The sequence below is a fragment of the Macrotis lagotis genome, chromosome X, assembly GCF_037893015.1.
Source record: "Macrotis lagotis isolate mMagLag1 chromosome X, bilby.v1.9.chrom.fasta, whole genome shotgun sequence".
NCBI classification, from domain to species: Eukaryota; Metazoa; Chordata; class Mammalia; order Peramelemorphia; family Peramelidae; genus Macrotis; species Macrotis lagotis.
This window is the reverse complement of record NC_133666.1, coordinates 46,847,068-46,860,086: the sequence shown is the minus strand read 5'-3', so window position 1 is coordinate 46,860,086 and position 13,019 is coordinate 46,847,068. Positions and strand designations below refer to the sequence as shown.

Genomic DNA, 13,019 nt, shown 5'->3' with positions numbered 1-13,019 from the left:
ATGGTATATTCCTCAAACACTCCAAAATTGGGGGAAAGAGGTAGTCCTTTTTGTGATGGCATGTAAGGTATGGGATAGCAACCACTGAGGTCTGAGGAAGAGATGACCAGAAGAGGAAATGGAAAGGAAGGCACCATGAAACATAATGATACCTTTTATTTGGATAGACCAAAGTAACAAAAGGAGACTAATCAAACAACTATCCACACCTCACTGAACAACTAGGCTGCTGTATATTCACTTACCACCATGGATCTCTGGAGCCTCAGTTCTGGGCAGATCTGGCAAGCATGGCACTTCCCCTCGCTCCAACTGGGAGATCAGGTCAGGTTTGGAAACAGGAAATCCTGCTCATGGGAAAGGAAGCCACATATGGCCATTTGGTCTTGGGACCAACCTAGAGCTGCCCCAGAGCTCAATCCCAGCCAGATGGTGTTCAGTGATTTTACAGAGAGAAGACTAGGAAGGTCCAGATGAAGATACCTACCCAGGGCAGGGTGGACCATAAGAATTATCTCTGCTACTAGAACCTAAAGTTAATTGGGCCAGGGATAACCATCACACCTGAGATTTCATGGGTTTAGGAAATCTGGGGTTCTACCAACACATACCAGTCCTTGATCTATAACAAGAGACATACTTGGGCCACTGAAAAGTTAAGTAACTTGTCCAACATCACAGAGCTCCCAGTAGGTATCAGAGAAAGAACTTGAACCCAGTGCTTCCTAATTCTAAGACTCTACCTCGTCACTACCACACTACCTCTTCACAATCCCACAAAATTAATGGAATTTTAAAACGTTATCAAAGTGTTTCAGACTCTACAGTAGGAAAAGCAGAGTACTTTAAATCAAGAGATTCAGTTTCCAGTGAGTTAAGGGAGCTCAGGCAAAGAACTTATCCTCTGGAGTCCCCATGTTCTCTGTGAAATGAGAGCTTCAATGAGATAACCTCTCTAGGCCCTTCCAACACAATGATTCAAAATTCCCCTCTGTTCTCTGAGTCTAAATGTGAGCAATTTAGAGACACCTGGACCAATACCACCCACACCAGCAAACAAGACCAAAGGGTATTGAGGAGGAAGTCAGTAATAATGATGATTAAAAAGGAATAGTCTGTCCTTCATGCAAAGGACACTAACAAGATAATTTTTCTTTGATCTGAAAAAAGCAAACCTGATAGGGGATGTTATCAAAGAGGAATTAGGAGGATCCTCCCACCTCAAACTGGAAAGAGAGGAACAAGTTTTAAGACAAAAGGAAGTCCTACTTTACACACAGAAGAATATAGGAAAAATTCAATTCAAATTTGAGGCCTTTCAAAAAGCATTCACAGTATACTAGTGTTAGATGTAAAGCATATTCCTTTACTTTTTCCCCCAAATGACCTTGCCCTTTGACCACTCAAGGAACAGACATAATTCAAGAAACATGATAATGACGAGTGCTTCCCACCTCTCAAGAGGCAGTGGACTCTGGGTAGAGAATGAGACCTATGGTTTTGGACAATGCCAATTAGAAAATTTGTTTCATTAGATGCTACTTATTTGTACAAGAGCTTCATTTTTCTTTTTCTTTTTTCAAGTGGGAAAGCATGTAGGAAAGAAAAAAAGCTCAATAAGTGAAAAAGAATTAAAAATAACTAGCAAGAAAGGAGTAGACCTTCACTCTAGCATTATGGAAACTAGAGAATGAAGCCATGCATTTCCATTCATATGTCTCATTAATATATAATATATAATCTTCAGTCGCATCCAATCTCCCAAAAATTCATCAAGTCACTTCTCATGTAGAAACTGCCACATTCTTTCATTGCCAATGGCAACAAGGGTTATTAGTATGATTCTTTCCAGATATTTATGCATAACAAAAAAGGAAACCAAAGAAGATACTGTGCCTCCAATAGTGAGGCTGGAAGGGGTCCTTACCCAGTGAAACGACATTCCCATAATTCTCCAGCATCACGTCCCTGTAGAGCCTCCTCTGAGCAGGGCTCAGTTGTCCCCATTCCTCTTTTGTGAGATACACAGCCACATCCTCAAATGTCACCAACTCCTAAAAGAAAAGGTTCCTGCTGCCTGACCCCAGGACTAGGGGCAAAGTGAGCAGCCCCAGAAGGGTTATGGCGAGGCGGCTAAGGGTTTGGAGTGAGCATGTGTATGCACAACTGGGGAGAGTGAGTTGGGGGCAGAGGGAAAAGATGAGGGACAAGTAAACCTAAATTACATGATACAGTCCAAAGAACATGAGACTAGAAGTCATGAAGCCTGACTTCCAGTTTGGGTTCTCTTACAAATTTGCCAAATTCTCAAAGACTGTGAAAGACAGTTTTCCAGTTCACAAAGTGATAGTAACAATAGATCTGTTCTCTAGTCAGAGAGAGGGAACCAGGGCTCAGGTCACTGGATTCAACACCACAGGAAGAGATGGTGAGTGAAGGATTGATAAGCGAGCCTCAGGCCACAACAATATTCTCACATCTGGAGAAAGGAAGAGAGAAGCACAGCTCACCTGGGGCCTGGCTGTCAGAAGAAGAGCTGCCATCAGTTCCGCTCCTCTGCTCCCCTTTCGGGAAAGTGTTAGACTCTGGGGAATAGGCAAAGCTAAGAAAAGTGAATAAAGCCATGAGTGAGACCCAACCCTGCCCCACGGGTCTCCCACCAATGAGATAGAGAATCCTTTGGGACTCTTTGATGAAAATACTTTAAACCATTGTTCAAAAGCCTTGCTGAATTTTAGCTTTAAATTTAGTTGTTTATGGGTGGAGCCAAGACATAGGAGGCATGGGTTGACCCAATGAAACAACTGAAGAAGTGGACCAGAAAACAAAAGAGAGACCAGAGAGATGGAGAGAAAGAAAGGAAGGGAAGAGAAGAGAAGGAAAGGGGAGGGGAAGGTGAAAAAGGAGGAGAGGGAGAAGAGAGAAGAAGAGAGGGAGAAGAGAGGAGAAGAAAAAAGAAAGATTCCCTCAAAGACTGTATTATTAGTAATTATTCTAAGAAAGAAATCAGAAACAAATGAGGAAAGAAAAAATAGCTGAAACAAAAACTTCTGAAAGGCCCAAAGTATGGCGAGGAAGGATTTAAAAGAATCAAATGTTCAAATTACACAGTTGAGAAATCAAACAAGAAAGATCTTAAAAGCAACAATGACTAAAACTGAAAATGTATCCATCAAATCAATCAATCAATAAGAACTGATTTAAGTGCCTATTCTGTGCCAGAAGCTGTGTAAGGCACCAGGATTCAAAGAAAAAAGTGAAATACTCCCTGTCCTCAGGGAGTTTACATTCTCTGGAGGGAAACAATATGAATTTCTATAAGTAGATACAAAATAGAGACAAGGCTCTGGGGCAGGGGGAGCAGGAATGATTTAGTGGAGGAGGTGGTCTCAAAGGGAGGTAGAAACTCTGAGGCAGAGGGAAAGAGAGTGTGACACAAATATGAAGAAAAGAGATGGAACATCCCAAATGGGATACAGCAAACAGGCCAGTTTGGCTAGAAAGTAGACTACATGAAGGGACATAATATGTAATGAGTCTGGAGTGAAATTGTGAAGAGCTTTAAATGTCAAATGGAGGAGGTCATATTTGATCCTAAAGATAATAGGGAACTACTGGAGATTCTTGAGTAAGAAAGCAACATGGTCAGATGTGTGCTTTTAAGCATTATCATTCTGGCACATCTGGGAAGGATGGACTAGAGAGGCAAGAGTCAGGCACAGGGAGATCAATTCAGAGGCCACTGCAGTAATCCAGGTGAGAGGTGATAAGAGGTGATGAGAGTCCCGAACTACAGTGGTAGCTGTAAAAGTGCAGAGAAAGGGATAGATGGAAGAGATATTATAAAGGTAGAATCCACAAGAAGAGACAACTGATCAGAAATGGAGTTGAAGGAGAGTGAGATCTATAATGAGCCCCAGGTTATAAGGTTGGATGACTGGAAGAATGGTGATGCACTCAGCAAAAATAGAAAAGTTCTGTAGAGAGGTAGATTTTGGGGAAAAGATAATGAGTTCTCCCAAAAGAATAAATTATAGAATAACAACATTACAAAGAAAAATAATTTTGAAAGATTTGAGGATTCTGATTAATGCAATGACAAACCAGGATTACAAAGGATTGATGAAGCATGTTACTCCACTTCTAACAGAGAAGTGAGGGCCTCAAGTGCAGAATAGAACATACATTTCCCGAACATAGCTAGTATGGGAATTTGTTCTGTTTGATAAGACTTTTGTATTTCCTTTCTTTTTCTAATGGGAGGATAAAGATGGGAGAGCAAAATAAAGAAAAAGAAAAGAGGACTCAGGTATAATGTACAGAAGAAAAGGGAAGCCAGAAAGAAGTAGAAATATGCAGCATAGCTTAAAGGCTACACTTACACACTTCAAAAGAAAAGTAGTCTCTTTGTACTTTCATGTAAGCCTTTTCTTCTTCTATTATGCCCATTTTATTTAGTGTTTTTGAAGTTCAAAATGAAAATACTCTTTACAAGATTTAGCTAAAATCCTAACTTCTGCAGAAGGTCTTGTCCAGTACTCTAGGTGCTACCACCTCCTCTAAGATTACCTTCTTTCTTGCAGGTACCCATTTACCCATTTACATGTTTGTCTCCCTTATTAGTCAGTCAACAAAGATTTACTAAGAGCCTACAAGCTGCCAGGCACTGGTGAGACGAAGCAAAAGACAGTCCCTGACCTCTAGGAGTTCACAGTCTAAGAAGCACAAACAAGCTACAGCAGGAACAGGGAAGACAATGTTTGCCTTTATATTTCCATTGCTTTTATCAGCAAAGAGCCTTCCAGAGAAGCATAGAAACTTGTCATGATGAAAGTGGTTGGGGGATGGAGGGTGGGAAGGGGAGAGGGGAAAGAAGAGGAAAAGGAAGGAAAGAAGGAAAAAAAGGAGGAAAAAGAAGAAAAAGAAACAAAGAAAAGAAAGAAAGGAAGGAAGAAAAGAGGAAAAGAAGGAAGAAAAGGAGGAAGAAAAGGAAGGAAGGAAGGAAAGAAAGAAGTAATAAAGAAAAGGGGAGAAAGAAAGAACAAATGAACGGAAGGAAGGAAGGAAGGAAGGAAGGAAGGAAGGAAGGAAGGAAGGAAGGAAGGAAGGAAGGAAGGAGAGGGAGGAAGGAAGGAAGGGAAGAAATCAAAGGAAAAGGAGGAGGAAAAAGAAGGAAGGATGGGAGAGAGTTGTGTTTTAGGCCTGACTTTGAGATGTTGATAGGACATCCAACATTGGAGATCCAAACAAACTCAAGAGTTCAGAAGGGAATAGATGGAGATAAGTGCAAAGAAGCTTATCAAAGTAGAAGACAAGAAGAAAAAAGCAGAAAACAATATCTTTAAGCTAGGCAATTAGCAACTGAAAAGCCCTAAAACCCAGAAAGGGAGGCAAGGAGAAGTTTCCTTCAATTCACAGAAACACCAGACCTGCAAGAAATCCCTGAAAGTCCCAAAAGCCCCAATCATCACAAATATTCTGTAAAATAAGCAGGGGAGTGAAGAAATGATGATCAGAACCAAAGGTCAATTGAAGCACTATCCAAAGAAAATAGAGCAAAAACCTTTAAGGAAAGAAAAAAATCTTTAAAAACACACATCTTGTGATAGTCCCAGACCTCCCAACAACCACACTGACAAATTGGTCATAATCCCTATAGCTCAATTAAATTATAAAAACAGGTTCAATTAATGGTGAAAAAGATTGATTTTATAACTTACAATCTATCCTGTCAGGTTTCAGTTTCCTAAATGTGGAAAAGCTTTCCACCACCCACACATGCCTAGCCACCAATCTGTAATTTCGTCAATTAAAAATAAAACATCAAGGTTAACAAATAGGACTAGGTCCCCAAAAGTTCTTCATTCTGAAGCCTGCTCTCCATCCAACAACACAACAACAAAAGATTTTAGATTCATAGTAGCATTTGTGATTGGACATAGCAAAAAGGAAAATGGAATCTATGAGTAAACTAAATACTATAACAACTGTTTGCATATTCTGTTAATAGGAAGAAGAAAATCAAATTTTAAGACATAATGCAAATTGGCCCCCTCCTAAAGTCCTGCTCTGATATTGCATTATGGCTTAGAGGTGATCCTGGGGTCTTAGACGCAGAGATCAAGGTCTAACCAATTTGGAAAAGCTCTAGTAAAGTGCCCACTCCTCGAAACCAACAAATATGTCTGTCATATCCTCAATGACCAAGCAGCCTAGTTAAATGCAGACAGGCTCACCTTCAGAAGACTGGTTAGGAAGTATGAGAAGGCAAGATCTGTGGAGCAAGCTTCCATACCCAAATTATTATGTTACAGTTTATTTACAAATGGAATGTGTTTTGGTGACAATATGTAGAAATAGGCTTGAGAACAATAAAATATTATATAGATTATATAATAAAAGCATTGGTGATCATTCAATTCAATAAAAATGTATTGGGGACTACTATGTGCAAGGCTAGAGGCAGCCTGGTTTAAGTTGAGAAAGTCAACCTAAATCAGGAAGATCTGGGTGAAGCCATCCTCTGACACTAGCACTGTGACTTTAGATGATCACTTGACCTCTTAGGATCCTGAAGTAACTCTCTTCAACTTGAAGTTATAAATGAGTTCATGATTTCTGTAATGGAGGAATTTTTCACAGTGGGAGCTCACACACACACACACACACACACACACAAGTAAAATCACAGATCTTGACCCCAAAACAATATAAGTTGCTTTAGGTACAACCAAGATATAAAACAAAAGTCTCTGCCCTTAAAGAATAAACATTATAGTGGGGAGATATAATATTGACAAAGATAAGTCAATTTAAAGTAATTTTAGGAAAGAGTGTTCTAATAACTGAGAGGTTCAGGAAAGACCCAGAACACAGAAATTGAGATTTGCAGGAAGCTGTGGTTTCCAAAAAACTGAGGCAAGAAGGGTACATTCTATGTGGGGGAGACAACTTTGGTGAGGTCACAGAGAAAAGCTAGGATCTTCCCAGTAAGACAGGAAAGAACATAGGCCACTTAGAGTTTATGAAGTGGAGCAATGGGTACTGTCTGGGAAGGCAGGTAGGAAGCAAGTGTTCCAATTTATCCTAGAGCTAACAGAGAACTTTGACAGGAGGATGGAGGGGAGGCCTATTATCCACCAGAGGTCCCCTCTCTTATATATACTGATGGTGTATGTGACCCTGAACCACTCACAATTCCTAGGGACCCTAAGCAGCAATCTAAGACTCCAGTGCAGAGCAGGTACACTTAAGAGTTTCCTATACCAATGAGATCATGGGGGAAAATCTATACGTGTATACACACACACACATACACACACACACACACAAACACACACAGAGAGGCACTGAAGATTCTTAAGTAGAGGAGAGACATGGTCAGAGCTATGGATTAACTGCAAATAGCCATTGAGACAAGAGACTAAAGTATGAAGACCAATTAGGAAGCTACTGAAATAATCCAGGCAAGAGGTCATGAAGGCCTAAACTAGAAGAAGGAAGTAAGAGATGTTGACGAGGTAGACTCAAAGACAACCACTTGGCAAATAATTAAATGAAGATGGAAAATGAGGGGGGAAAGAGTAAAAAATGATTCTGAGCTTGTCCACCTGGGTAACTAGGACAATGCTGGTATCCACAACAGAAATTGGTAAAAAAAAAAAAAAAAAAAGATTTGGTATGGAAAGGCTGAAAGTATGGGTGGCAGTTAGTTAGGCATGCCAAGGGCAAAGACCTGAGATCAAAGGCATGAAAGAAGGAGCAACATTCCAGGAGGGAATTTTTCAATTCTAAAAAAATAAATCAGGGAAACAGGCAACTAATTTCACATATCAAATAGCAAATCCTATGAAATTATTTTAATTTGCATGATTAAACCACTGAAATAGGCTGGGGTCATATGCAAGGATACAAAATCTTTCTGAATGGCAAAAATCCCTTCCATAGAAACAAGAGAGTCTGACCCATCTGCCTGGGGAAAGGCAGTCTCAGAACATTTTAGATCTTCCTGGCACCCACCGGACATACCAGTTCTCTGCCAGCTCCATGAGGAGCTTTCCATTTCACAAGGCAGGCCATCCTCCTTTGAGTCTCTTACTTTTCAAGTCCAACAAAGACAAAAAGCAGGTATACATACTTCACATCAGAATTATTTTTTTTATTGTATAAGGACATGCTACTTAATAAAAATGGAATCATTTGAATAGTCTGCTTCCGATGAAAAGTTCTCCAAATTCTGGAAAGTATATTAAAACTGATCATAAAAACTAATGGCTAATAATAAATAACACTAGTATATATGGATACCTTGCTATTGGACAAGTTTAGCAAATTGCCTAGTATAGTGGATCATGCTAGACTTGGAGTCAGGAAGTTGTTGTTGAGTCATTTCAGTCATGTCTAACTCGGCGTCCTGACCCTATTTGGTATTTTCTTGGCATTGGATACTGGAGTGATTTGCCATTTCTTTCTCCAGTTTATTTTACAGATGCAGAAACTGAAGCAAACAGAGTGAAGTGATTTGCCCAGGGTCACATAGTGAATAGTATCTGAGGCCAAATCTGGGCACACCTGGCCACTGATTTGGGTTCAAAACACACCTCCAACATTTTCTAGCTGTATGATACCTCTCTGAGCTTCAGTTCTTCATCTGTAAAGGGGAATAATAATAGCACCCATTTTCCAGAGTTGTTTATAGACTAAAAAGATTATCTATAGTACTTTGCTGACTTGAAAATTCTATACAGATCTGAACTATTATTTTTTCCTGAATGGAAACCAAGTACTAGTCACGCTATCTAGATAAACTTTGCCTAAAACAGATCAAGGAACAGGGGACAATAAATAGGTGTATAAGAACAAGAAACTTATAAACTAGCATTTTTGCTGAATCATAGTACAATATCATCAACTATGAAAAAATGGAGAAGCCCAGCATAGCTAACAAACAAAAATTGAGAAAATCACCCCTGGAGTAAATATTTATATTGAAAGGAAACACAGGAGACAGCAAAAGCAATGAATGACATATCAGAGGGGAAGCTACCAATTAAGAGCAGCAGCTAAAGAGGAACTAAAGGAAGAAGTAATTGGTATTTAAATTTGTATTTAAAAATCCAAAAAAAGGAAAAAAAAGAATATAACTATCTAATCCAATAAATGGTAGCTAGAAAATGAATAACTTACTTTAACATCCCATCCTGCTCCCAACCCTCACCACCCCAACCGGACCCAACAGAATATTCTAAGGATTAGTGCAGAAATCAATCAATTTAAACCAAGAAAAAAGCAGTAACCAAAAGAATGAAATCCACACAATGGTCACTTGAGAGAGAAAAATGAAACACGTAGATGGGCCTTGGGTTAGACTAGAAAAAAAATGAGAAGAAAAAGGGAAAAGCAATATTAGCTAAAATGACAAAATCATATTAGGAAGCAAAGTAATGATGTTTCAACAGCTATTATATTAGGGTTTAAAATTCACTAAGACTTTTGTGACACACCCACAGACTGTGTATGAAGAGTCTCTTTCCTGCATCACTATGTTTATAGATGTATGTGAATGTGTAATAATGTTTGTCCTTTGCTTTTTTTTTTTTTTTTCAGTTTTTGCAGGGCAATGGGGGTTAAATGGCTTACCCAAGGCCACACAGCTAGGTCATTATTAAGTGTCTGAGACCGGATTTGAACTCAGGTACTCCTGACTCCAGGGCCAGTGCTCTATCCACTGTGCCACCTAGGCACCCCTGTCCTTCACTCTTGAAGAAGACCACAATATTGGGGAGGTGATGCCATGACAAGGCCATGAATTGGATTCACGTGAGGGGGAGTTGTGCTAAGTCACCAGTTTCACTTTCTCCTCCCGAGCCATCCAGGTCCAGTGGCCAGATATAAATCAGGACGACTGGAGATGGCCCTAGATTCAAGGCAATCAGGGTGAAGTGACTTGTCCAAGGTCACACAGCTAAGTAAACTAGTTACGTCAACTAGTTGCCTACGTGTGTGTTTGTGCATGCATATATGTGTATGCAGAAAGAGGGAAAGGGAAAGAAAGTAAGAGACAAAGAGATAGAGACTGGCTTTGTGTGTGTATGTATCCCTCAAAGCAGAATATAAGAAAATTTTACAATTCCCAGATGCCTGGACTAGCAAACTTTAACAGGTAGGGAGAGCATTTAAGAATTCAATGTCAGGGGTAGCTAGGTGGTGCAGTGGATACAGCACAAGCCCTGTAGTCAGGAGGACCTGAGTTCAAATTCTGTCTCAGACACTTAATTATTGCCTAGCTGTGCGACCTTGGGTAAGTCACTTAACCCCACTGCCTTAAATAAAAATTTTTTTAAAAGATACTTATTTTAAAAAATAAATAATAAAAAAGAATTCAATATCCGTATAACAGAAACTGACGCAATCATGACAGAAAAAGCCTCTTCTCCCACAAATGCTGTCAAAATCATGTCAATATTATGTAGCTTTTATAATATACTATTCCAAGGGCACCAAAAGCCAATACTACTTCTGAAATGAGGGCAATACAAATGCTAAAGTCAAGTCTTAAACATAAAGAAAATGACTTTCTATTTAGAGTAAAAGGGACTTTGGTGATAATTTAGCCCACTCCCTCATTTTGAAGATGAGGAAGCAGAAATTAAATGACTCCCAATGACACACAGATTCTTTGATTATAGCTTTTTTACTGTCCATATAACCCAGGAAGAAATATGGGAGCTAAAAATATTTTTACAAGAAAAAGAATAACCATTAACTATATAAAGGTAATTATTTAATACTAGCAATTTGATATAGATTACAGCACAAAGTTTCCTTTAAAATGTTAGAAATGTAGAGCATTTAACATACAGGGTAACTCTTTGTGTTTCACTAAAATAATTATGGAAAAATCAGAGGTTCTATCATTCCCCCAAAGAAATAGCATAGTTAAGAGGGAAGCTAGCCCATTGAAGGCAAGTCTTAAAAACACTAACGTTTCTGGCCTTATACACACCACACAGTATGAATGAATGAATAAATATACTGAATGATGTCTATCCTGATTTAAATGAATGTAACTCAATAAATAAATTTCAAAAGATCAAAATAAATGATTTGTGATAGAATTGTCTTTTGGCACTTCTAATAAAAAATTTCATCAGATTTCTTTATGAAATTGAACAAATGTATAAAAGATTTTATTAGGCAAACAAAAGGAACAAAATGAATAGAAAATCATTCATGAAAACAAAAGAAAATGATGAATCAGTTCCCATATTTTAAGTCTCATATGAAATCATCATTCTAGAGACCAATGGATACACGAAAATGGAAAAATCTTCAATAAGCCAGTGGCCGGTGTTGATCATTCATAAAAATCATCTTAGCAAACTGGCTTGACAAAGCTGAACAGGTATTCCAAGAATACAAAGAAGTTTCAGTTTTCCATGTGGGCCAAATCATTTGATTTAAATGTTTCAGGTACCTGAGGGTCAAGTCATATTGGACATCAACCTTTAAAAAATTCATCATTCTGAATGGCAATCTTTGTAAAATGAAGACACTCATGTCTACTTTCTTAAATGGAGCACATTCAATATTACTTTTCTAGAAGGCCCTGTTTCTATACTGGTTGTAGTACAGTGATGCCACTAGGCCTCCTAAACTCTACTAAGTGTGTGACTGATTACCACTACATTTAATGGCTCCACAGGACATTTCTGAGTATTTTTCGGTTTCATCCCGCACTGGCATTGGCACTTTTACTCAATGTGGCTGCCTCTAACAGTCCCTACCTCCGATGTAATTTCTCAGAGGGCTGGAAAATTAGCTAATCAAGCTTATCTGAATGAAGTATGTGTAAATCAATGACTAAACAGATTCTCAGCTAGAGGGTCATCCTCTGAGAAGAGAACAAAATGCAGGGATTTTGTGACAACTGACTGAGTTTTAAGGAAGTAAGATGTTACTGTAACATTATCGTGCATATGGGACAATCAATAGTCACATTTGTCAAAATGAATATGAGCTCTCCAGAGAATCAAGACAACAGAAGTGCAAAACAAAACAGGAGTAAGGGCAAGGATGACAACTTCACTTTCATTATTTAAAAATCACAAGTGGATGAAAATATTGCAACATGCAACAAATCACAGAAAGTAATAAATAGCAACTTTTTAGAATATGCAAAGTTATACAATCTTGCTAGAAAGTAAAAAAAGTGTACACTGACTAACATAAAACAGAAAGGATAATGCAGAATGAATTAACACTGATTGCAATTGGGAATATTTTTATTCAGTCACCTTAATCTCAAAAGTGATTGTAAATTCAGTGTTGGTTTTGGTTGTCAAACTGATGGAATGAACATATAAAAAGTCTCTACCGAAAGAGGGAAAATGATGAGGCATCACAAGGAACAACCAACAAGCAAGATGACATGATTACAAATTAAGAATGGACAGGGGTGGGGGGTGGGGATTAACAACAAAACAGATGTAAATAAAAAAATTCAGAAGAGGTTCACATCCAAAAGCTGGGCAAGAAATGAACAGTACTTTCACAACCAAAGACAGGGACACAGTCTTACTTTCCACTAACCTGCTGTGCAGCTATAAGTAAAAGGAAAAATAGTAATTGCAGGAGACAATCAGGTCAAATTCTCAACTAGTGAAGAGCCTGTAAAGGAATAGAGATACATAAGAAATGAGTGACAGGTACACATAACCCTAAATAAGGTCCAAGTCAATGGGAAAAACAAATATAAGAATAAGGACCACTGGCAGAAAATGTATTGTTGGGGCACAATGGAGAAGCAATCAAATAAGGATTTTAGTGGAGCCCCCAACAAAGCTGTTGAAAGCAGGACCTTATACAGAAAAACATGAAAAGTGACAATTTAGAGAAACGGTATGAAATAGAGTCAAGTTTCCCAAATAGATGAAAACAAATCTCTGTCTGAAAAAAAGTCCCAGAAGCTGTTTAGGAGAAATGACATTTTTGTAAGCTTAAGGTGGAGATGATTTACT

The 13,019-nt window shown here is 38.6% G+C and overlaps 1 protein-coding gene across 4 annotated transcripts in view; it reads right to left on the bottom strand.

The window, feature by feature from the left end:
- The window catches only part of LOC141499828 (uncharacterized), a 31,577-nt gene extending 18,902 nt beyond the window's left edge, over positions 1-12,675 (bottom strand). Inside the window, exons 1-4 of one of the 4 annotated variants that reach the window (XM_074202584.1) lie at positions 12,592-12,669; positions 2,511-2,602; positions 1,928-2,054; positions 246-347 (exon numbers count right to left, since the gene is read on the bottom strand). In XM_074202584.1, coding sequence (XP_074058685.1) covers positions 246-347; positions 1,928-2,054; positions 2,511-2,543 — 262 coding nt within the window. In that variant the 5' untranslated portion in view covers positions 2,544-2,602; positions 12,592-12,669. Of the gene's footprint in view, positions 1-245; positions 348-1,927; positions 2,055-2,510; positions 2,603-12,591 lie in introns of all 4 variants that reach the window. The other 3 variants (XM_074202586.1, XM_074202588.1, XM_074202587.1) reach the window with 3 other exon arrangements.
- Between the last annotated feature and the right edge of the window lie 344 nt (positions 12,676-13,019).